Source organism: Pristiophorus japonicus, chromosome 1, assembly GCF_044704955.1.
Source record: "Pristiophorus japonicus isolate sPriJap1 chromosome 1, sPriJap1.hap1, whole genome shotgun sequence".
NCBI classification, from domain to species: Eukaryota; Metazoa; Chordata; class Chondrichthyes; family Pristiophoridae; genus Pristiophorus; species Pristiophorus japonicus.
The window spans coordinates 17,538,548-17,560,165 of NC_091977.1; the positions used below are offsets into that span (position 1 = coordinate 17,538,548).

Consider the following 21,618-nt stretch of genomic DNA (forward strand, 5'->3'; position numbering starts at 1 on the left):
TACTTTGAAATACCAACATTGAAAAGTTATTTTCTTCTCCCAGATTCTTGGTGAAAAAATAGTCTAAACAATCCTGAAGAGGCAATCAATTTAACTGGTCAGCCATTTTGCTCCTGTTTGTTGGATGTTACAGAACAGAATTGGCTGCTATGTTTGCCTCCAATGAGCTCCAGCACTTAAAGGAAATCCGACCAATTCACTGCGTGAGGCCCTGGAGACATTTAAGGATAAAATTTAGGAGAAGGCCACACGGCCCCTCGAGCCTGCTCCGCCATTCAATAACATAACATAAGAAATAGGAGCAGGACTAGGACATTCGACCCCTCGAGCCTGCTCCGCCATTCAATAGCATGGCTGATCATTACCTCAACTCCACTTTCCCACCCGATCCCCATATCACTTAATTCCCTTAGTGTCCAAACATCAATCAATCTCAGCCTTGAATGTTTTCAGAACTTTTTTTTTTTTTTTTGAGTATGGAACAAGTCCAACAAGGGAGGGGGCGGTTCTGGACTTGGTTTTGGGGAATGAAGAGGGGCAGGTGGAAAGGGTATCAGTGGGAGAGTATTTTGTTGCTAGCGATCATAATTCAGTAAGATTTAGGGTAGTTATGGAAAAGGACAAAGTGGGACCAAGAATAAAAGTTCTCAAGTGGAATTTGGCCAAAGTGGACTGGAAACAGCTACTTGATGGTAAATCAGTGTCAGAGAAATGGGAGGCATTCAAGGAGGGGATCCTGAGGGTACTGAGCAAGTATGTTCCCTTAAAATAAAAAGGGTGGGGCTATCAAATCTAGAGCCCCCTGGATGTCAAGGGACATACAGGGCAAGATAAAGAAAAAAAGGGAAGCTCTGACAGATACCGAGAAGTCAATACTGCAGACTCTAGAGGAGTATAAGTCGTGCAGGGGTGCAATTAAAAAAGGTATCAGGAAAGCAAAGAAAGAACATGAAAGAATGTTGGTAAGTAAAATTCAAAGATGTTTTATTAATACATTAAGAGCAAGAAGATAACTAGAGAAAGCGTGGGACGTATTAGAGACAATAAAGGAAAGCTGTGGAGGAGGAGGCAGAAACATAGAAACATAGAAAATAGGTGCAGGAGTAGGCCATTCAGCCCTTCTAGCCTGCACCGCCATTCAATGAGTTCATGGCTGAACATGCAACTTCAGTACCCCCTTCCTGCTTTCTCACCATACCCCTTGATCCCCCTAGTAGTAAGGACTTCATCTAACTCCCTTTTGAATATATTTAGTGAATTGGCCTCAACTATTTTCTGTGGTAGAGAATGCCACAGGTTCACCACTCTCTGGGTGAAGAAGTTTCTCCTCATTGCGGTCCTAAATGGCTTACCCCTTATCCTTAGACTGTGACCCTTGGTCCTGGACTTCCCCAACATTGGGAACATTCTTCCTGCATCTAACCTGTCTAAACCCATCAGAATTTTAAACGTTTCTATGAGGTCCCCTCTCATTCTTCTGAACTCCAGTGAATACAAGCCCAGTTGATCCAGTCTTTCTTGATAGGTCAGTCCCACCATCCCGGGAATCAGTTTGGTGAATCGTCGCTGCACTCCCTCAATAGCAAGAACGTCCTTCCTCAAGTTAGGAGACCAAAACTGTACACAATACTCCAGGTGTGGCCTCACCAAGAAGATGTGGATAGGATTCTTAACAAACGAGATGGGCGATGCAGACTTTGTAATGAGGGAGGAGGAGTGTGAAATATTAGATGAGATAAACAGAGAGCGAGAGGAAGTATTAAGGGGCTTAGCAGCTCTGAAAGTGAATAAATCCCCAGGCCCGGATGAAATGCATCCCAGGCTGCTAAGAGAAGCAAAAGACTATCATTTTCCAATCCTCTCTGGCTACAGGTGCAGTGCCAGAGGACTGGATTGCTAATGTTGTATGTTTGTTTAAAAAGGGAGAAAGGGATAGACCAAGTAATTACAGGCCAGTCAGCCTAACCTCGGTGACTGGAAAATTATTTTTTTAAATCCTAAGGGACAAGATAAATCTTCATTTGAAAAAACATAGATCAATCAAGGACAGTCGGCATGGATTTGTCAAGTGAAGGTCGTGTCTGACTAACTTGATTGAATTTTGAGGGGAGATAACCAGGGAGCTTGATGAGGGCAGTGTGTATGATATGGTGTATATGGATTTTAGCAAAGCTTTTGATAAGGTCCCACATGGCCACATGAAAGTAATTGCCCATGGGATCCAGGGTAAAGTGGCAAGTTGGATCCAAAATTGACTCAGAGGCAGGAAGCAAAGAGTAATGGTTGATGGGTGTTTTTGTGACTTGAAGGCAAATCCAATGGGGTTCCACAGGGCTCAGTGCTGGGTCCTTTGCTTTTTGTGGTATATATCAATGACTTGAACTTAAATGTTGGGGGTATGATTAAGAAGTTTGCAAATGACACTAAAATAGGCTGAGTGGTTGACAAAGAAGAAGAAAGATGCGGATTGCAAGAAGATATCAATGTATTGGTCAGGTACGCAGAACATGAAATTCAATCTGGATCAGTGTGAGGTAATGTATTTTAGGGAGGTCTAACAAGGCAAGGGAATACACATTAAATGGTACAACACTGAAAAGTGTAGAGGAACAAAGGGACCTTGGAGTGCAGGTCCACAGATCCCTGAAGGTAGCAGGCCAGGTTGATAAGGTGGTTAAAAAGGCATATGGAATACTTGCCTTTATAAGTCGAGGCATGGAATACAAGAGCAAGGAGGTTATGCTTGAACTGTATAAAACACTGGTTAGGCCGCAGCTGGAGTATTGTGTGCAGTTCTGGTCACCACATTACAGGAAAGATGTGATTGCATTGGAAAGGGTGCAGAGGAGATTTACAAGAATGTTGCCTGGACTGGAGAATTTTGGCTATGAGGAAAGACTGGAGATGCTGGGTCTGTTTTCTTTGGAACAGAGGAGGCTAAGGGGAGACCTGATTGAGGTGTATAATATATGAGGGGCCTGGATAGGGTGGATAGGAAGGACCAGTTTCCCTCGGCAGAAAGGTCAACAACCAGGGCACATAGATTTAAAGTAATTGGGGGGGGTTTAGAGGAGATACCCTCCCAACCCCCACGACTTAATCCTCGGCGGCACTTTGGCGAGAATTGCATTTGCCGCCGAGATTGGGAGCTCCTACCCGCTGCCGCCCAGATTCACAGCACAAGTCGTTCTTTTGCCGCCGGGTGGTCTTTGCAGATCTTTTGGAGGAATCTCCCTGCCAAAGTAATGCCAGGTCTCTTGAGTCCTTTGGACGGTACTTGGGCAGGCCTTAGCATTGACCAAGTTCAGGTTCTTAGAAACTTACAGCATAGAAGGCCGCCATTTGGCCAGTCGTGCCTGTGCTGGCTCTTTGAAAGAGCAGTCGTGCTTAGTCCCACCCCTCTGCTTTTTGTCCGAAACCCGGTAAGTTCCTTATCCTCAAGTACTTGTCCAACTTCCTTATAAAATTATTGCTGGAATCAGCTTCCATCACCGCTTCAGGTAGCGCGTTCCAGATCCGACATCGTCATTATCATAGGCAGTCCCTCGGAGTCGAGGATGACTTGCTTCCACACTAAAAATGAGTTCTCAGGTGACTGAAGAGTCCAATGCGGGACCGACAGTCTGTTACAGGTGAGGCAGACGGTGGTTGGGGTGCCTGGGTTGCCGTGCGCTCCTTCCACTGTCGATGCTTGGCTTCAGCTTGCTCTCGGCAAAGAGACTCCGGGTGTTCAGCGCCTTCCCAGATGCTTTTCCTCCACTTTGGGCGGTCTTGGGCCAGGGATTCCCAGGGGTTGGTGGGGATGTTGCACTTTTTCAAAAAGGCTTTGAGGGTGTCCTTGAACCGTTTCCCTCTGCCCACCTGGGACTCGCTTGCCGTGTCGGAGCTCAGAGTAGAGTGCTTGCTTTGGGAGTCTCATGTCAGGCATGTGGACAAAGTGGCCCATCCCGCGGAGCTGATCGAGCGTGGTCAATTCTTCGATGCTGGGGATATTGGCCTGAGCGAGAACACAGACGTTGGTGCGCCTATCCTGCCAATGGATTGGCAGGATCTTGCGGAGGCAACGTTGGTGGTACTTCTCCAGTGCTTTGAGGTGCATGCTATACATAGTCCATGTCTCTGAGCCATGTAGGAGGAAGGACTCTGCAGACCACGAGCATGGTGCCGGGTTTGAGGTTCTGGTCTTCAAAACACACTCTTCTTCAGGCGACCGACGGTTGCACTGGCACACTGAAGGTGGTGTTGGACCTCGTCGTCGATGACTGCCCTTGTTGACAGTAGGCTCCCGAGGTATGAAAAATGGTCCACGTTGTCCAAGGCCTCGTCGTGGACTTTGATAACCTGGTGGGGGAGCGAGGGGCAGTGCTGTGTGGCGGGGGCAGTTTGGCAGAGGACCTTTGTCTTACATATGGTTAGTGTGAGGCCTATGCTCTCATACGCCTCGGTGAAGGTGTTGACGATAGAAGGCCATGTACAGGGGTTGGTGCTGTTCCCTGCATTACTCTTCTATCTGCCGCGCGGTGAAGATCATGTCCATTGTGCCCCTTAGTGGGCGGAACCCGCATTGCGACTCTGGGAGGAGTTCTTCAGCCACAGGGAGGTGGTGATTGAGGATTCTTGCGATGACTTTTTCGGTAGTTGACAGCAGGGAGATTCCTTTGTAGTTATCGCAGTCAGACTTGTCACCTTTCTTGAAGATGGTCACGATTACAGCGTTTGAGATCTCCTGGCATGATCTCCTCCTTCCAGATGAGAGATGAGGTCATGAATCCACGCCAGTAGTGCTTTTCCGCCATGTTTTAGTGCTTCGGCGGGAATTCCATCTGCTCCTGATGCCTTGTTGCTCTTCAGTTGTCGGATGGCTTTTCAACCTCGTGCCGGGCTGGGGTTGTGTTGAGATGGTGGTGGGTGGCATGCTGTGGGATGGAGTCGAGGACACTCACGTTGAAGACAGAGTCTCGGTTAAGGAGATCCTCAAAGTGCTCCTTCCAGCGGGCATTGACTGCCTCTATGTCCTTGATGAGCACCTCTCCGTTCTTGGCCTCTCTAGTGAAAACATTTCTCCTCATCTCCCCTCTAGATCTTTTGCCAATGATATTGAATCCATGACCTCTGGTTACTGACCCAGTCGCAAGAGGGAATAATTTTTCTCGATCTACTTTATCAAAACCTCTCATCATCTTGAAAAGCTCTATTATGTCACCTCTTAACCTCTGTTCCAGGGTAAAACAGTCCCAACAGTCCTAAATGGGTGCTTTGACATATATTCATTGATGAGAGGTCAGATTCAGCTGGAAGGGTTATCTCCCAGAGATACACAAGCCATTTGGAATGTTGATTAAGATGGTTGTGAGTTGGGATACCAGACATTCCAGCCTTGAGAGACTATTTATTTCAGCATGTTACATACTTTAGAGATAATGAAGTTACGAACTGGTCCTAGATATTTCTTCCCATTACGACAGAATGGTTTTTATTCATTATATTTGGCAGGTAGCTTAGTTGAACAGACATACATGCGTCAAAGCTTCCACATCAAGGAGACAGCTTTTCATCAAAGGTAATCTGATTGGCATCTCAGTGGACATATCCTCACTGCTCAGAATTAAGCGGGGCTGAGGAGGGACGGTAGTACTTGTCTCACTCACCTCCCCTGCCCACTTTGGGGAAGCAGTTTGACAAAGAGAGACACAATCACTCAGACATCTCTTTCTGTCAGTCCAAGACTTTGAGAAACAAGATCGAGAATGGCAGCATGAACCCATAGCACCTGTAGCCCACGAACAATGCCAATTAGGTCAGGGACAGTTAGTTTGCAGGTTACCTGGCCTGGGGGGGTGGGGGGGGGTGATGGTGATGGAACTAGACTACCAGCTCAGAGACCGAGAGTTCAAATCGCACAGGTGACATCCCCCTCCCCGCCCCGCCCCCGGGTTATACACTGCACTCTTTCTGTCGCCACCCCCCACCCGGGTTATACACTGCATTATCCACCCCCCACCCCCCCTCCCACCCAGGTTATACACTCTATTAAGAATGAGCCTGGTCAAATTTCACCCCCTCAGCTTTCTGTTTAAAACCTGACTTGACTTTGCAGCCTTTGCTGGAGCTGACGACCTGCATCTCTTTAAAAAAAAAAAACTCCTGCGGCCAAAGAGGAAGTCCTGCCAGAGTGCCTGGGACCAGAGATTTCACCATGCAATTGGTGTGAAGTCAATCATTATGACAAGCTAACAAATTGCTTATTGTTTTTTTTTTATAGGAACAAAACACTTTCAGAAATTATTTATGATATTTATTTTTGGCACAATTAATGAAGCCTTCTATAGTTAAGGTTCCAGACACATGTGTCTGCCTTTCAAAAGATGAATAAATGCCTTTATGTTTTGGTGCGAGCTTGGTTTCGCATCTTCTTGCCCCGGTGGAAGATTAATCTTTAAATTACAACTTTGATTGGAAGTGGAGGACAGCTGCTCATTGATACTTCTTTACCCTCAAGACTTCCATTAAGCAATAAAAAACACATTTTGGTCCTTTTCCTCCTTAAACTGCTGTGAATAGGCTACTTTGAAATACCAACATTGAAAAGTTATTTTCTTCTCCCAGATTCTTGGTGAAAAAATAGTCTAAACAATCCTGAAGAGGCAATCAATTTAACTGGTCAGCCATTTTGCTCCTGTTTGTTGGATGTTACAGGCACAGAATTGGCTGCTATGTTTGCCTCCAATAAGCTCCAGCACTTAAAGGAAATCCGACCAATTCACTGCGTGAAGCACTGGAGACATTTAAGGATAAAAATTAGGAGAAGGTCACACGGCCCCTCGAGCCTGCTCCGCCATTCAATAACATAACATAAGAAATAGGAGCAGGACTAGGCCATTCGACCCATCGAGCCTGCTCCGCCATTCAATAGCATGGCTGATCATTACCTCAACTCCACTTTCCCACCCGATCTCCATATCACTTAATTCCCTTAGTGTCCAAACATCAATCAAGCTCAGCCTTGAATGTTTTCAGGAGAACTTTTTTTTAGCCAGTATGCAACAAGTTCAACAAGAGAGGGGGCGGTTCTGGACTTGGTTTTGGGGAATGAGGAGGGGCAGGTGGAAAGGGTATCAGTGGGAGAGTATTTTGTTGCTAGTGATCATAATTCAGTAAGATTTAGGGTAGTTATGGAAAAGGACAAAGTGGGACCAAGAATAAAAGTTCTCAATTGGGATTTGGCCAAAGTGGACTAGAAACAGCTACTTGATGGTAAATCAGTGTCAGAGAAATGGGAGGCATTCAAGGAGGGGATCCTGAGGGTACTGAGCAAGTATGTTCCCTTAAAATAAAAAAGGGTTGGGCTATCAAATCTAGAGCCCCCTGGACGTCAAGGGACATACAGGGTAAGATAAAGAAAAAAAAGGGAAGCTCTGACAGATACCGAGAAGTCAATACTACAGACTCTAGAGGAGTATAAGTCGTGCAGGGGTGCAATTAAAAAAGGTATCAGGAAAGCAAAGAAAGAACATGAAAGAATGTTGGCAAGTAAAATTCAAAGATGTTTTATTAATACATTAAGAGCAAGAGGATAACTAGAGAAAGCATGGAACCTATTAGAGACAATAAAGGAAAGCTGTGGGAGGAGGCAGAAGATGTGGGTAGGATTCTTAATAAATATTTTGCATCCGTTTTCACAAATGAGATGGGCGATGCAGACTTTGTAATGAGGGAGGAGAAGTGTGAAATATTAGATGAGATAAACAGAGAGGGAGGAAGTATTAAGGGGCTTAGCAGCTCTGAAATTGAATAAATCCCTAGGCCCAGATAAAATGCATCCCAGGCTGCTAAGAGAAGCAAAAGAGGAAATAGCAGAGACTCTGACCATCATTTTCCAATCCTCTCTGGCTACAGGTGCAGTGCCAGAGGACTGGATTGCTAATGTTGTATGTTTGTTTAAAAAGGGAGAAAGGGATAGACCAAGTAATTACAGGCCAGTCAGCCTAACCTCGGTGACTGGAAAATTATTTTTTTAAATCCTAAGGGACAAGATTATAAAAGGGGTCGGGGGGTCTAGTAAGGAGGAGGAACTGAGGGAAATCCTTATTAGCCGGGAAATTGTGTTGGGGAAATTGATGGGATTGAAGGCCGATAAATCCCCAGGGCCTGATGGACTGCATCCCAGAGTACTTAAGGAGGTGGCCTTGGGAATAGTGGATGCGTTGACAGTCATTTTCCAACATTCCATTGACTCTGGATCAGTTCCTATGGAGTGGAGGGTAGCCAATGTAACCCCACTTTTTAAAAAAGGAGGGAGAGAGAAAACAGGGAATTATAGACCGGTCAGCCTGACATCGGTAGTGGGTAAAATGATGGAATCAATTATTAAGGATGTCATAGCAGTGCATTTGGAAAGAGGTGACATGATAGGTCCAAGTCAGCATGGATTTGTGAAAGGGAAATCATGCTTGACAAATCTTCTGGAATTTTTTGAGGATGTTTCCAGTAGAGTGGATAAGGGAGAACCAGTTGATGTGGTATATTTGGACTTTCAGAAGGCGTTCGACAAGGTCCCACACAAGAGATTGATGTGCAAAGTTAGAGCACATGGGATTGGGGGTAGTGTACTGACATGGATTGAGAACTGGTTGTCAGACAGGAAGCAAAGAGTAGGAGTAAATGGGTACTTTTCAGAATGGCAGGCAGTGACTAGTGGGGTACCGCAAGGTTCTGTGCTGGGGCCCCAGCTGTTTACACTGTACATTAATGATTTAGATGAGGGGATTAAATGTAGTATCTCCAAATTTGCGGATGACACTAAGTTGGGTGGCAGTGTGAGCTGCGAGGAGGATGCTGTGAGGCTGCAGAGCGACTTGGATAGGTTAGGTGAGTGGGCAAATGCATGGCAGATGAAGTATAATGTGGATAAATGTGAGGTTATCCACTTTGGTGGTAAAAACAGAGAGACAGACTATTATCTGAATGGTGACAGATTAGGAAAAGGGGAGGTGCAAAGAGACCTGGGTGTCATGGTACATCAGTCATTGAAGGTTGGCATGCAGGTGCAGCAGGCGGTTAAGAAAGCAAATGGCATGTTGGCCTTCATAGCAAGGGGATTTGAGTACAGGGGCAGGGAGGTGTTGCTACAGTTGTACAGGGCATTGGTGAGGCCACACCTGGAGTATTGTGTACAGTTTTGGTCTCCTAACCTGAGGAAGGACATTCTTGCTATTGAGGGAGTGCAGCGAAGGTTCACCAGACTGATTCCCGGGATGGCGGGACTGACCTATCAAGAAAGACTGGATCAACTGGGCTTGTATTCACTGGAGTTCAGAAGAATGAGAGGGGACCTCATAGAAACATATAAAATTCTGACGGGGTTAGACAGGTTAGATGCAGGAAGAATGTTCCCAATGTTGGGGAAGTCCAGAACCAGGGGTCACAGTCTAAGGATAAGGGGTAAGCCATTTAGGACCGAGATGCGGAGGAACTTCTTCACCCAGAGAGTGGTGAACCTGTGGAATTCTCTACCACAGAAAGTTGTTGAGGCCAATTCACTAAATATATTCAAAAAGGAGTTAGATGAGGTCCTTACTGCTAGGGGGATCAAGGGGTATGGCGAGAAAGCAGGAATGGGGTACTGAAGTTGAATGTTCAGCCATGAACTCATTGAATGGCGGTGCAGGCTAGAAGGGCCGAATGGCCTACTCCTGCACCTATTTTCTATGTTTCTATGTTTCTAAGATAAATCTTCATTTGGAAAAACATAGATTAATCAAGGACAGTCGGCATGAATTTGTCAAGGGAAGGTCATGTCTGACTAACTTGATTGAATCTTGAGAGGAGATAACCAGGGAGCTTGATGAGGGCAGTGTGTATGATATGGTGTATATGGATTTTAGCAAAGCTTTTGATAAGGTCCCACATGGCCACATGAAAGTAATAGCCCATGGGATCCAGGGTAAAGTGGCAAGTTGGATCCAAAATTGGCTCAGAAGCAGGAAGCAAGGAGTAATGGTTGATGGGTGTTTTTGTGACTGGAAGGCAAATCCAATGGGGTTCCACAGGGCTCAGTGCTGGGTCCCTTGCTTTTTGTGGTATATATCAATGACTTGAACTTAAAAGTTGGGGGTATGATTAAGAAGTTTGCAAATGACACTAAAATAGGCTGTGTGGTTGACAAAGAAGAAAGATGCGGATTGCAAGAAGATATCAATGTACTGGTCAGGTACGCAGAACAGTGGAAAATGAAATTCAATCTGGATCAGTGTGAGGTAATGCATTTAGGAGGTCTAACAAGGCAAGGGAATACACATTAAATGGTACAACACTGAAAAGTGTAGAGGAACAAAGGGACCTTGGAGTGCAGGTCCACAGATCCCTGAAGGTAGCAGGCCAGGTTGATAAGGTGGTTAAAAAGGCATATGGAATACTTGCCTTTATAAGTCGAGGCATGGAATACAAGAGCAAGGAGGTTATGCTTGAACTGTATAAAACACTGGTTAGGCCGCAGCTGGAGTACTGTGTGCAGTTCTGGTCACCACATTACAGGAAAGATGTGATTGCATTGGAAAGGGTGCCAAGGAGATTCACAAGAATGTTGCCTGGACTGGAGAATTTTGGCTATGAGGAAAGACTGGAGATGCTGGGTCTGTTTTCTTTGGAACAGAGGAGGCTAAGGGGAGACCTGATTGAGGTGTATAATATATGAGGGGCCTGGATAGAGTGGATAGGAAGGACCAGTTTCCCTCGGCAGAGGGGTCAACAACCAGGGCGCATAGATTCAAAGTAATTGGGGGAAGGTTTAGAGGAGAAACGAGGGGAAATGTCGTCACTCATAGGGTGGTGGGGGTCTGGAACTCACTGCCTGAAAGGGTGGTGGAGGCAGAAACCCTCACCACATTTAAAAGATAATTAGATGTGCACTTAAAATGCCATAACATACAGTGCTACGGATCAAGAGCTGGAAAGTGGGATTAGGCTGGATAAGCCCTTGGTCATCCGGCGCGGACAGGATGGGCAGAAATGGCCTCCTTCTGTGCTGTAAATTTCTATGTTTCTATGAATATACTCAACGATTGAACATCCACAGTCCTCTTTTCAACAGAATTCTAGAGATTCACAACCCTCACTTAAGAAATTTCTCATCTCAATCCTAAATACCCGCCCCCTTATCCTGAGTCTGTGACTCTTGGGGCTAGATTTTACACTTTTGTGCAGATCGTCCAAAAATGGGCGGTATTTACGGCGTGGGCGGTAAAAATGGGTTTTCATATCGCCGACTTGTTGCCGATTCTCAAAGCCCCTAGTCTCCATTTTAAAAATAAGGCGTTACCACGAGCGATCTGAAATGGGCGTTAAATCTCTCTGACCTTCTGCCTTAAAGTGTCGCCGTCCTTAGCAATGGCATGGCAACGCTCATTTCAGGTGATTCAGGAGGTCAGGGGTCATCATTACATGCGCAGAACAGGAGAGAGAGAGAGAGAGAGAGAGCGCGCAGAGAGGGACTGAAAGTGTGTGTGGGTGTGGTGTGTTCTTGTTTGGCTGTTGTGGGAGGCACAAGGGAGATTCATCAGCAGCAAAAAGCCCAAGCACCCAGAACATAGTTGGTACCAAATTTTTGTCCAACAAATAATATATAACATGGAAGGGATGGTGGAGGCCCTGGAGCTGGTAGCCAGGAACACTGGTGGCAGAGGGCTCCCAGTGGTCCCGGAGTGCAGCACTGCACCCTAAGGTGCCACACCCCTATTGCCAATGACGCGAGAGCCAGGAGAAACACCTCTGGACCGTCCTCTCCCGTTTCCGTCCAAGTAGCGGTTCGGCCGTTATTTCCCCCCCAATGAAGCAGTGCCTGAGGAACTCCTCGGCCAGGCGGCTTGGAGTCAGGAGGGGAAGGAGTAGAGGTGGGGATGAGAAGGGGACGGGGGTCGGGAGGGTTGGTTTTTACAGATATACTTATGATTTCAGACAAATGTTCGGTTTAAATGTTTTTTATTTAACATAACCTTTTTGCGCATTGGCTCAGATAGCTGCACCGTTACACACTGGTGGTTCCTTATCAAAGGGTATAATTACACTTAACTTTAATCAACCTAAACTTTAACTGTCACCAAGGTAATACCCACCATTGATGTATTACTTGCACACCCAGCAGTGTGTCAGCCTTGTAAATATCAACCTTCTTTCAGGCAAAGCGCTCATTCATGAGCTCCTGACGCAAAAGTCTCGCAGCTTTGATGTCACCACGGCCTTTTCATGCAGTCTACAGGGGGGTGGGGACATGGCTTCAGCATCAGCCTGATTGTTTGGCCCGAGGTCAGCATCCACCTCCTCGTCCTTCTCTTTCTCTCTCTCCTGAGGTGGACCGTCACACCCTTCTGGCAATTCTTGTCCCCTCCTGATAGCCAAGTTGTGCAGCATGCAGCACACCACCACGAATTGAGCTACCTGCTCACGGTGGTATTGAAGCTCGCCTCCTAGTGTGGGCCAATCATCTAAAGTGCTGCTCAAGCATTCCACGATATTGCAAGTGGCTCTGTGGCTCTGGACGTATCGCTTCTCCGCTTTGGTGTGGGCATCATGTAGCGGGGTGATCAGCCAGGTGGCAAGGCCATATCCTGTGTCACCAAGCATCGACCTTGTGGCTGATTGTTAAACAAGTCAGATACAGTGCTCTCACGCAGGATGTGAGCATCATGGATGCTGCCCAGAAATTTAGCATTCACTGCCATAATAATCTGCTGGTGGTCGACAACGAGTTGCACATTCAGGAGTGGAATCCCTAGCGGTTCCTGAAAAGCTCTGCATCCTGAAAGGATGCCTGCATCATGATGTGCGTACAGTCTATTGCTCCCTGCACCTTGGGGAAGTTAGCAATTCTGGAGAATCCTAGAGCCCTCTCAGTCTGAGCCTCACTGGTCATAGGGAAACTGATAAAGTCCCTCCTGCATGCATACAGGGCTTCAGTAACCTGTCTAATGCAGCAATGTGTGGCATGCTGAGATATACCGCAAATGTCGCCAGCTGAGGCCTGAAAAGAACCCGATGCGTAGAATGACAGTGCCGCGGTGACTTTGACCTCGACGGACAGTGCAGTACTGATGGCGCTGGTAGGCTGCAGATCTCCCCTTATGAGCCGGCATATCTCAGTGATAACCTCTTTGTGGAAGCGCAGTCTCCGAAGGCAGGTGGTGTCGGGCAAGTTGAGATAAGATTGATTCTCCCTATACTTGTGGGTGGTGTAACATCTGGTCCTCCTCACATTGGGCACATAATGCTGTGGAGCATACCTTCGGCCATCTCGAGTCTGCAGCATGTAATTGGTCATCAAGACAGGGCGAGAAAGGACAGGTCCTATTCCAATAGCTATCTGTTTTCCTCCGATTGACCACAAAGAATGAATGTCCCCACGAAGACAACTATTAAATTCCAATCATTCACAGTATGATAAAGATGTTTGTTCAGATGTTCACATTACCTCCAAAGACCTCCAGAGTACATCCTAACTCGCCCGAGGTTGAAGCAGAGCAGCCTTTTAAATGATGCGACATGTGATTTAGAACATGGCGTCCATACCGCTGAGTGTCGTTCTGGTTAGTTCCACTTTTTCCCAGCGGTTTTTTGGGCGAGCGAAATTGTGGGCGAGGTGTGCGCGAGGTGGTGAAAGTGACGCTTGGCAATCTCCTGGGTGTTAGTTTTGGCAAATGTGATCTTTACGACAAAATAAAGTGGGCGGTCGGTATTATTGAATCTCGGCATTAATTACGTGCGGAAAGTAATGCTGGGCGATATTATGGGCGTTGATTTCGCCCATTTTGAGGATTCCACACAAACAAAGTGGGTGGGCGGTATTATTTTTTCCTGGCGTTACGCACATGGCGAAAGTAACACTCGGCGATAAGTGTCTGAAAAATGGGCGTCAGTTTCCAATTTGTGGCTAAATGGGTGATATCTGGGCACTATGCCTCATTTCAGCTGTAAAATGGACGTTAAGTGGGTGTTATGCATGCAAAAAAAAGTGTAAAATCTAGCCCCTGGTTCTAGATTCTCCAGCCAGGGGAAACAACCTCTCAGCACCTACCCTCTAATAATCTTGCAAGATTCAATGAGATCACCTCTTTATCTTCTAAACTCCAGCGAGTATAGGCCCAATCTACTTAATCTCTACCTTCATAATCCCTTGATTCCCTTATGAATTCAACGGATTAAGATGCTATATAATCAAAAGTACCTTTTCTTTTGCTTCAAGCGAATGACCAGCCCTCCCACAAATGTGTTAATTTGAGACTCAGTCAACCCAAAGGGGACGAGCGCCCCCAAACTCTACCAATAAGACAATGTACTGTTTTACTAAAGAAAAGGAACCTTACCACTGTTCTCGTCGTAGCCTTGGTGGATGAGTGTGCGCAAACGCTCAAAACTTGCTTGGACGTTACGGTGCTTATCCTTCAGCTCAGCATGCTTGGAGTGCAGGAAATCTTCCTTCATGTGGGCTTCCGATGGGCTGATCACATTCTGATGAATGTCTGGGTTAAGCGAAGAGTTACATTTTGTTTCAACAAATCACACATTCTACCAGTGTGCATGAACTATATTATTTGGGCACAGAACCATTCAGCTCTCATACCTGTGCCTACATTACTTCCACATTAGAGCCATACACTGAATCCCATATCTCTTACTCTTTCTCAGCACTCATTAATATTTTAGTTCAAATGTTTATCTAATTTCCTCTGAATGTGGTAACTTGATTTGCTTCAATAGTTTTGTGGTGCTGCATTTTATAACCTTTTGAGGAAATCTCTTCCAATTTCTGGTACTAACCCCAAGTTTATGTCTCTAGTTGTAGATAGGACTCAAATAATCTTGTGCTGTTATCCTCGAAACCGTGTCATAATTTTCAACATTTCTATTAGATCCCCTTAACATTCTCTGCCCCAATCTTAGAATTTCAAATCTCACATTATAACCAAGTTACAAACATACAAAATTGATGGGAAGGAAAAGACCAGCTGGTCCATCAAGCCTGCCCCACACCATGATGGCCAGATCATCCTGACTAGACATATCCTACTTCCTCCCCTGCAGCCATATATAATCTTTGGAGAGACAGAGAAAAACCCAGGGCCAATAAGGGAAAAAATACTCTGGAAAATTCCTCTCCGATCCCCTCAGGCAATCGAAACTAGATGGAAGATCGCATGGACCAAGTGGCAAGTTTGAAATTCTTAATCCAAATTTTATAGACAGACGCTTTTGCCCCTCAAGTGAATACACAAATCTTCGCCAATCTGTACAGGATGACCAATTATCAGACACAACTTACTCAGGACCGTGATTACAAGTCCGTAGTAACTTTGAAGTCATTTCAAAAAAGAATTGATGGGAGAATAATTATTGTTCTATAAAAGCCTGATCTGGAGTAATTTAGACAGTGGTTCTAATTGCAATACCTTCATTCCTGCTGACAGTCTCTCTCAGGATGTGATACTCCTCAACTTTGTCCTGGTGATGCTGGAACTCACGGCGCAGTTTTCGAACCTCATCGTCGTTAAATTTCCCAGAGGTTGTTGCCTGTCAAGAAGTCCAGGTAAGGTGCCAACAGTTAAGTGGTACGCCATGTACTTGCCCTCTGTGATTTATCTTCAAAGTTTCCATACTCATATGAGAAGATTGTAACTTCAGCTACCGGTCATTGGGAAACTTTCCCCGTCAGCTTTTTCTTTAGCTGGTGTAACTGAAGGACTAGCACCCCTTACCCCCACAGCCTCTTCACAACTGTGGCATGTTGTCAGGGAGAAATTAAAACTGCTTTCGGTAGTGCGATAGTTATTTAAAAATAATTCCTTGACCTCGTTAGCAGTCAACCTCTTTCCTCCTTCTCTGGATCACAACAACACGTTTCGAGTTAAGCACGAGACACTTGGTTGTGGGGTATACAGAACAGACTTTATTAATACGCAGTGCAGGGGATCAGCCTAAACTGTGTATAGAGAGTGGATTTTCGATTTCTATCTTTCGAGCTCTCTGAATTACTGTTGAAAACCATGCTCCTTTATATTTTACCTACATCAAAAAGGTATATGTCATAAGACTGCATGACGTCTCTATTCCCAAATCCTTTGAAGACAGTGTATTCATGTAAACGCTTATAGCTTACTTCAAAGTTACTTCCCTTAAACAAGACTTCCTGACCTAACACTTATAAACACTTCAACATTGTTAGGAAGAACATAAGAATTAGGCCACCATTCAATATCATGGCTGATTTTCCAGCTCAACTCCACTTTCCTGCACTGTCCCCATATCCCTTGAATTCCAAAGATTCACCACCCTCAGTGAAAAAGTTTCTTCTCATCTCAGTCCGAAATGGCCGACCTCTTATTCTGAGATTGTGACCCCTGGTTCTAGATGCCCTAGCCAGGGGAACCATCCTCCCTGCATACTCCAGGTGCAGTCTCACCAGGGCCCTATATAATAGCAGTAAGACATCTTTACTCATACTCAAATCCTCTTGTAATAAAGGCCAACATACTATTTGCTTTCTTAATTGTTTACTGTACCAGCATGTTAACTTTCAGTGATTCATGTACAAGGGCACCCAGGTCCCTCTGAACACCAACATTTCCCAATCTCTCACCATTTAGAAAATACTCTGCTTTTCTATTTTTCCTACCAAAGTGGATAACTTCGCATTTCTCCACATTATATTCCATTTGCCATGTTCTTGCCCACTCAGTTAGCCTGTCTATATCCCCTTGAAGTCTCTTTGCATCCTCCTCACAACTTACATTCCCACTTAGCTTTGTATCATCAGCAAACTTGGATTTATTACATTTGGTCCTCTCAACCATTAACTTTCTATACATTAGCTAATGGATTCCTCTACCCATGTTTTATTACCCTAAAGTTACACTTTAATCACTCATGGCTGACGTCAGCACTACACATATTTCCTTACACAAGCGTTTTTCGCATCAGAAGACAAGCCTTCCTTTCACCACACTTCAAAGCTCTCCTGTTTATATTGGAAAGCCTGTTGCTCCACGCTACAAAGTAGTTCGACTATTAACCCTCAACTCCCCAAGGTGCCCAACATAGGTCTCTCCAGGATGTCCAACAGACTGTACAAAGATAAAGTAAAACCCCCCCCCGCCCCCGCCCCGACATTCACTGAACAGCTCTGTATGGATAATACTACCCTTTACTGTTTCAATAGATGTAGGCAGGCACGTGGCAGATGCAAAAAAAAATGAACAGCCTGGGTCTCTTTTCTGGAGAAAATAGAAGGCTGAGGGGCGACCTAAAAGAGGTCTTCAAAATTATGAAAGATTTTGATAGATTAGACACAAAGTGCTTCCATAAGAACATAAGAATTAGGAACAGGAGTAGGCCATCTAGCCCCTCGAGCCTGCTCCGCCATTCAACAAGATCATGGCTGATCTGGCCATGGACTCAGCTCCACTTACCCACCCGCTCCCCGTAACCCTTAATGGTTAAAAATCTATCTATCCGTGACTTGAATACATTCAATGAGCGATCCTCAACTACTTCCTTGGGCAGAGAATTCCACAGATTCACAACCCTCTGGGAGAAAAAATTCCTTCTCAACTCGATTTTAAATTGGCTCCCCCGTATTTTGAGGCTGTGCCCCCTAGTTCTAGTCTCCCCGCTCAGTGAAAACAACCTCTCTGCCTCTATCTTGTCTATCCCTTTCATTATTTTAAATGTTTCTATAAGATCACCCCTCATCCTTCTGAACTCCAACGAGTAAAGACTCAGTCTACTCAATCTATCATCATAAGGTAACCCCCTCATCTCCGGAATCAGCCTAGTGAATCGTCTCTGTACCCTCTCCAAAGCTACTATATCCTTCCTTAAGTAAGGTGGCCAAAACTGCATGCAGTACTCCAGGTGCGGCCTCACCAATACCCTATACAGTTGCAGCAGGACCTCCCTGCTTTTGTACTCCATCCCTCTCGCAATGAAGGCCAACATTCCATTCGCCTTCCTGATTACCTGCTGCACCTGCAAACTAACTTTTTGGGATTCATGCACAAGGATCCCTAAAAGAGTTTCATGCACAAGGACCCCCTGGTCCCTCTGCACCACAGCATGTTGTAATTTCTCCCCATTCAAATAATATTCCCTTTTACTGTTTTTTCTCCCCCAAGGTGGATGACCTCACACTTTCCGACATTGTATTCCATCTGCCAAACTTTAGCCCATTCGCTTAACCTATCTAAATCTCTTTGCAGCCTCTCTGTGTCCTCTACACAACCGCTATCCCACTAATCTTTGTGTCATCTGCAAATTTTGTTACACTACACTCTGTCCCCTCTTCCAGGTCATCTATGTATATTGTAAACAGTTGTGGTTCCAGCACCGATCCCTGTGGCACACCATTAACCACTGATTTCCAACCCGAAAAGGACCCATTTATCCCGACTCTCTGCTTTCTGTTAGCCAGCCAATTCTCTATCCATGCTAATACATTTCCTCTGACTCCGCGAACCTTTATCTTCTGCAGTAACCTTTTGTGTGGCACCTTATCGAATGCCTTTTGGAAATCTAAATACACCACATCCATCGGTACACCTCTATCCACCATGCTCGTTATATCCTCAAAGAATTCCAGTAAATTAGTTAAACATGATTTCCCCTTCATGAATCCATGTTGCACCTGCTTGATTGCACTATTCCTATCTAGATGTCCTGCTATTTCTTCCTTAATGATAGTTTCAAGCATTTTCCCCACTACAGATGTTAAACTAACCGGCCTATAGTTACCTGCCTTTTGTCTGCCCCCTTTTTTTTTTAAACAGAGGCGTGACATTAGCTGCTTTCCAATCCACTGGTACCTCCCCAGAGTCCAGAGAATTTTGGTAGATTATAACTAATGCATCTGCTTTAACTTCCACCATCTCTTTTAATACTCTGGGATGCATTTCATCAGGACCAGGGGTCTTGTCTACCTTGAGTCCCATTAGCCTACCCCCCCTAGTGATAGTGATTGTCTCAAGGTCCTCCCTTCCCACATTCCTGTGACCAGCAATTTTTGGCATGGTTTTTGTGAAGACCGAAGCAAAATAATTATTTAAGGTCTCAGCCATTTCCACATTTCCCATTATTAAATCCCCCTTCTCATCTAAGGGACCAACATTTACTTTAGTCATTCTTTTCCGTTTTATATATCTGTAAAAGCTTTTACTATCCGTTTTTATGTCTCGGAGTGGCTGCAGGACATTTTGAAGAGGGAGGGTGAACAGCCAGTTGTTCTGGTGCATATAGATACCAATGATATCGGTAAAAAACAGGATGAGATCCTACAAGACGAAATTAGGGAGCTAGGAGCTAAATTAAAAAGTAGGACCTTAAAAGGTAGTAATCTCAGGATTGCTACCAGTGCCACATGATAGTCAGAGTAGGAATCACAGGGTAACTCAGATGAATACATGGCTTGAAGAGTGGTGCAGCAGGGAGGGATTCAAATTTCTGAGACATCGGAACCGGTTCTGGGGGAGGTGGGACCAGTACAAACTGGACAGTCTGCACCTGGGCAGGACCGGAACCAATGTCCTAGGGGGAGTGTTTGCTAGTGCTGTTAGGGAGGCGTTAAATTAATATGACAGGGGGATGGAAACATATGCAGGGAGACAGGAGGAAGTAGAATGGGGGCAGAAGCAAAAGATAGAAAGAAGAAAAGTAAAAGTGGAAGGCAGAGAAACCCAAGGCAAAAAGCAAAAAAGGGCCACATTACAGCAAAATTCTAAAAGGGACAAAATGTGTTAAAAAGACAAGCCTGAAGGCTCTGTGCCTCAATGCGAGGAGTAATCGTAATAAGGTGGACGAATTAATTGCGCAGATAGCCGTTAACGGATATGATGCAATTGGCATCATGGAGACATGGCTCCAGGGTGACCAAGGCTGGGAACTCAACATCCAGGGGTATTCAACATTCAGGAAAGATAGACAGAAAGGAAAAGGAGGTGGGGTGGCGTTGCTGGTTAAGGAGGAAATTAACGCAATAGTAAGGAAGGACATTAGCTTGGATGATGTGGAATCGGTATGGGTGGAGCTACGGAATACCAAAGGGCAGACAACGCTAGTGGGAGTTGTGTACAGACCAAACAGTAGTAGTGAGGTTGGGGACAGCATCAAACAAGAAATTAGGGATGTGTGCAATAAAGGTACAGCAGTTATCATGGGTGACTTTAATCTACATATTGATTGGGCCATTTGCTTTCTTAACCGCCTGCTGTACCTGTATGCCAACCTTCAATGACTGATGTACCATGACACCCAGGTCTCGTTGCATCTCCCCTTTTCCTAATCTGTCACCATTCAGATAATAGTCTGACTCTCTGTTTTTACCACCGAAGTGGATAACCTCACATTTATCCACATTATACTTCATCTGCCATGCATTTGCCCACTCACCTAACCTATCCAAGTCACTCTGCAGCCTCATAGCATCCTCCTCGCAGCTCACACTGCCACCCAACTTAGTGTCATCCGCAAATTTGGAGATACTACATTTAATCCCCTCGTCCAAATCATTAATGTACAATGTAAACAGCTGGGGCCCCAGCACAGAACCTTGCGGTACCCCACTAGTCACTGCCTGCCATTCTGAAAAGTACCCATTTACTCCTACTCTTTGCTTCCTGTCTGACAACCAGTTCTCAATCCACGTCAGCACACTACCCCCAATCCCATGTGCTTTAACTTTGCACATTAATCTCTTGTGTGGGACCTTGCCGAAAGCCTTCTGAAAGTCCAAAAATACCACATCAACTGGTTCTCCCTTGTCCACTCTACTGGAAACATCCTCAAAAAATTCCAAAAGATTTGTCAAGCATGATTTCCCTTTCACAAATCCAGGACTGAGATGAGGAGAAACTTCTTCACTCAGAGTTGTTAACCTGTGGAATTCTCTACTGCAGAGAGTTGTTGATGCCAGTTCGTTGGATATATTGAAGAGGGCGTTAGATATGGCCCTTACGGCTAAAGGGATCAAGGGGTATGGAGAGAAAGCAGGAAAGAGGTACTGAGGTGAATGATCAGCCATGATCTTATTGAATGGTGCTGCCAGCTCGAAGAGCCGAATGGCCTACTCCTGCACCTATTTTCTATGTTTCTGTAAGGATAAATTAAGTAGATTGGGACTATGCTCTCTGGAGTTTAGAAGAATGAAAGGGTATCTCATTGAAATATACAAGATTCTGAGGGGGAATTGACAGGGTAGATGCTGAGAGCTTGTTTCCCCTGGCTGGACAGTCTAGAACTAAGGGGTAGAGTCTCAGGATAAGGGGTGGGCCATTTAAAACTAAGATGAGGAGGAACTTCGTCACTCAGAGGGTTGTGAATATTTAGAATTCTCTACCACAAATGGCTGTTGATGCTGAATCGTTGAATAAATTCAAAGCGGTGATAGATTTTTGGACTCGAGGGGAAATGAAGGGATATGGAGAACAACCGGGAAAGTGGAGTGAGGTTAAAGATAGGCCATGAATGGTGCAGCTGGCGTGAGGGGTTGTATGGCCTACTCCTGCTCCTAATGCTTATGTTTTTATGTAACCAGAGGTCACAGAATTAAAACATTTAAACGAACTTGAGGGGAAATGAGGAGAA

At 45.2% G+C, this 21,618-nt stretch overlaps 1 protein-coding gene across 1 annotated transcript in view; it reads right to left on the reverse strand.

Annotated features, from left to right (window-relative positions):
* Positions 1-21,618, reverse strand: part of lrpap1 (low density lipoprotein receptor-related protein associated protein 1) — a 47,184-nt gene that overhangs the window by 15,588 nt on the left and 9,978 nt on the right. The window contains exons 4-5 of the mRNA XM_070894580.1: positions 15,438-15,558; positions 14,355-14,510 (exon numbers count right to left, since the gene is read on the reverse strand). Coding sequence (XP_070750681.1) covers positions 14,355-14,510; positions 15,438-15,558 — 277 coding nt within the window. The remainder of the gene's footprint in view (positions 1-14,354; positions 14,511-15,437; positions 15,559-21,618) is intronic.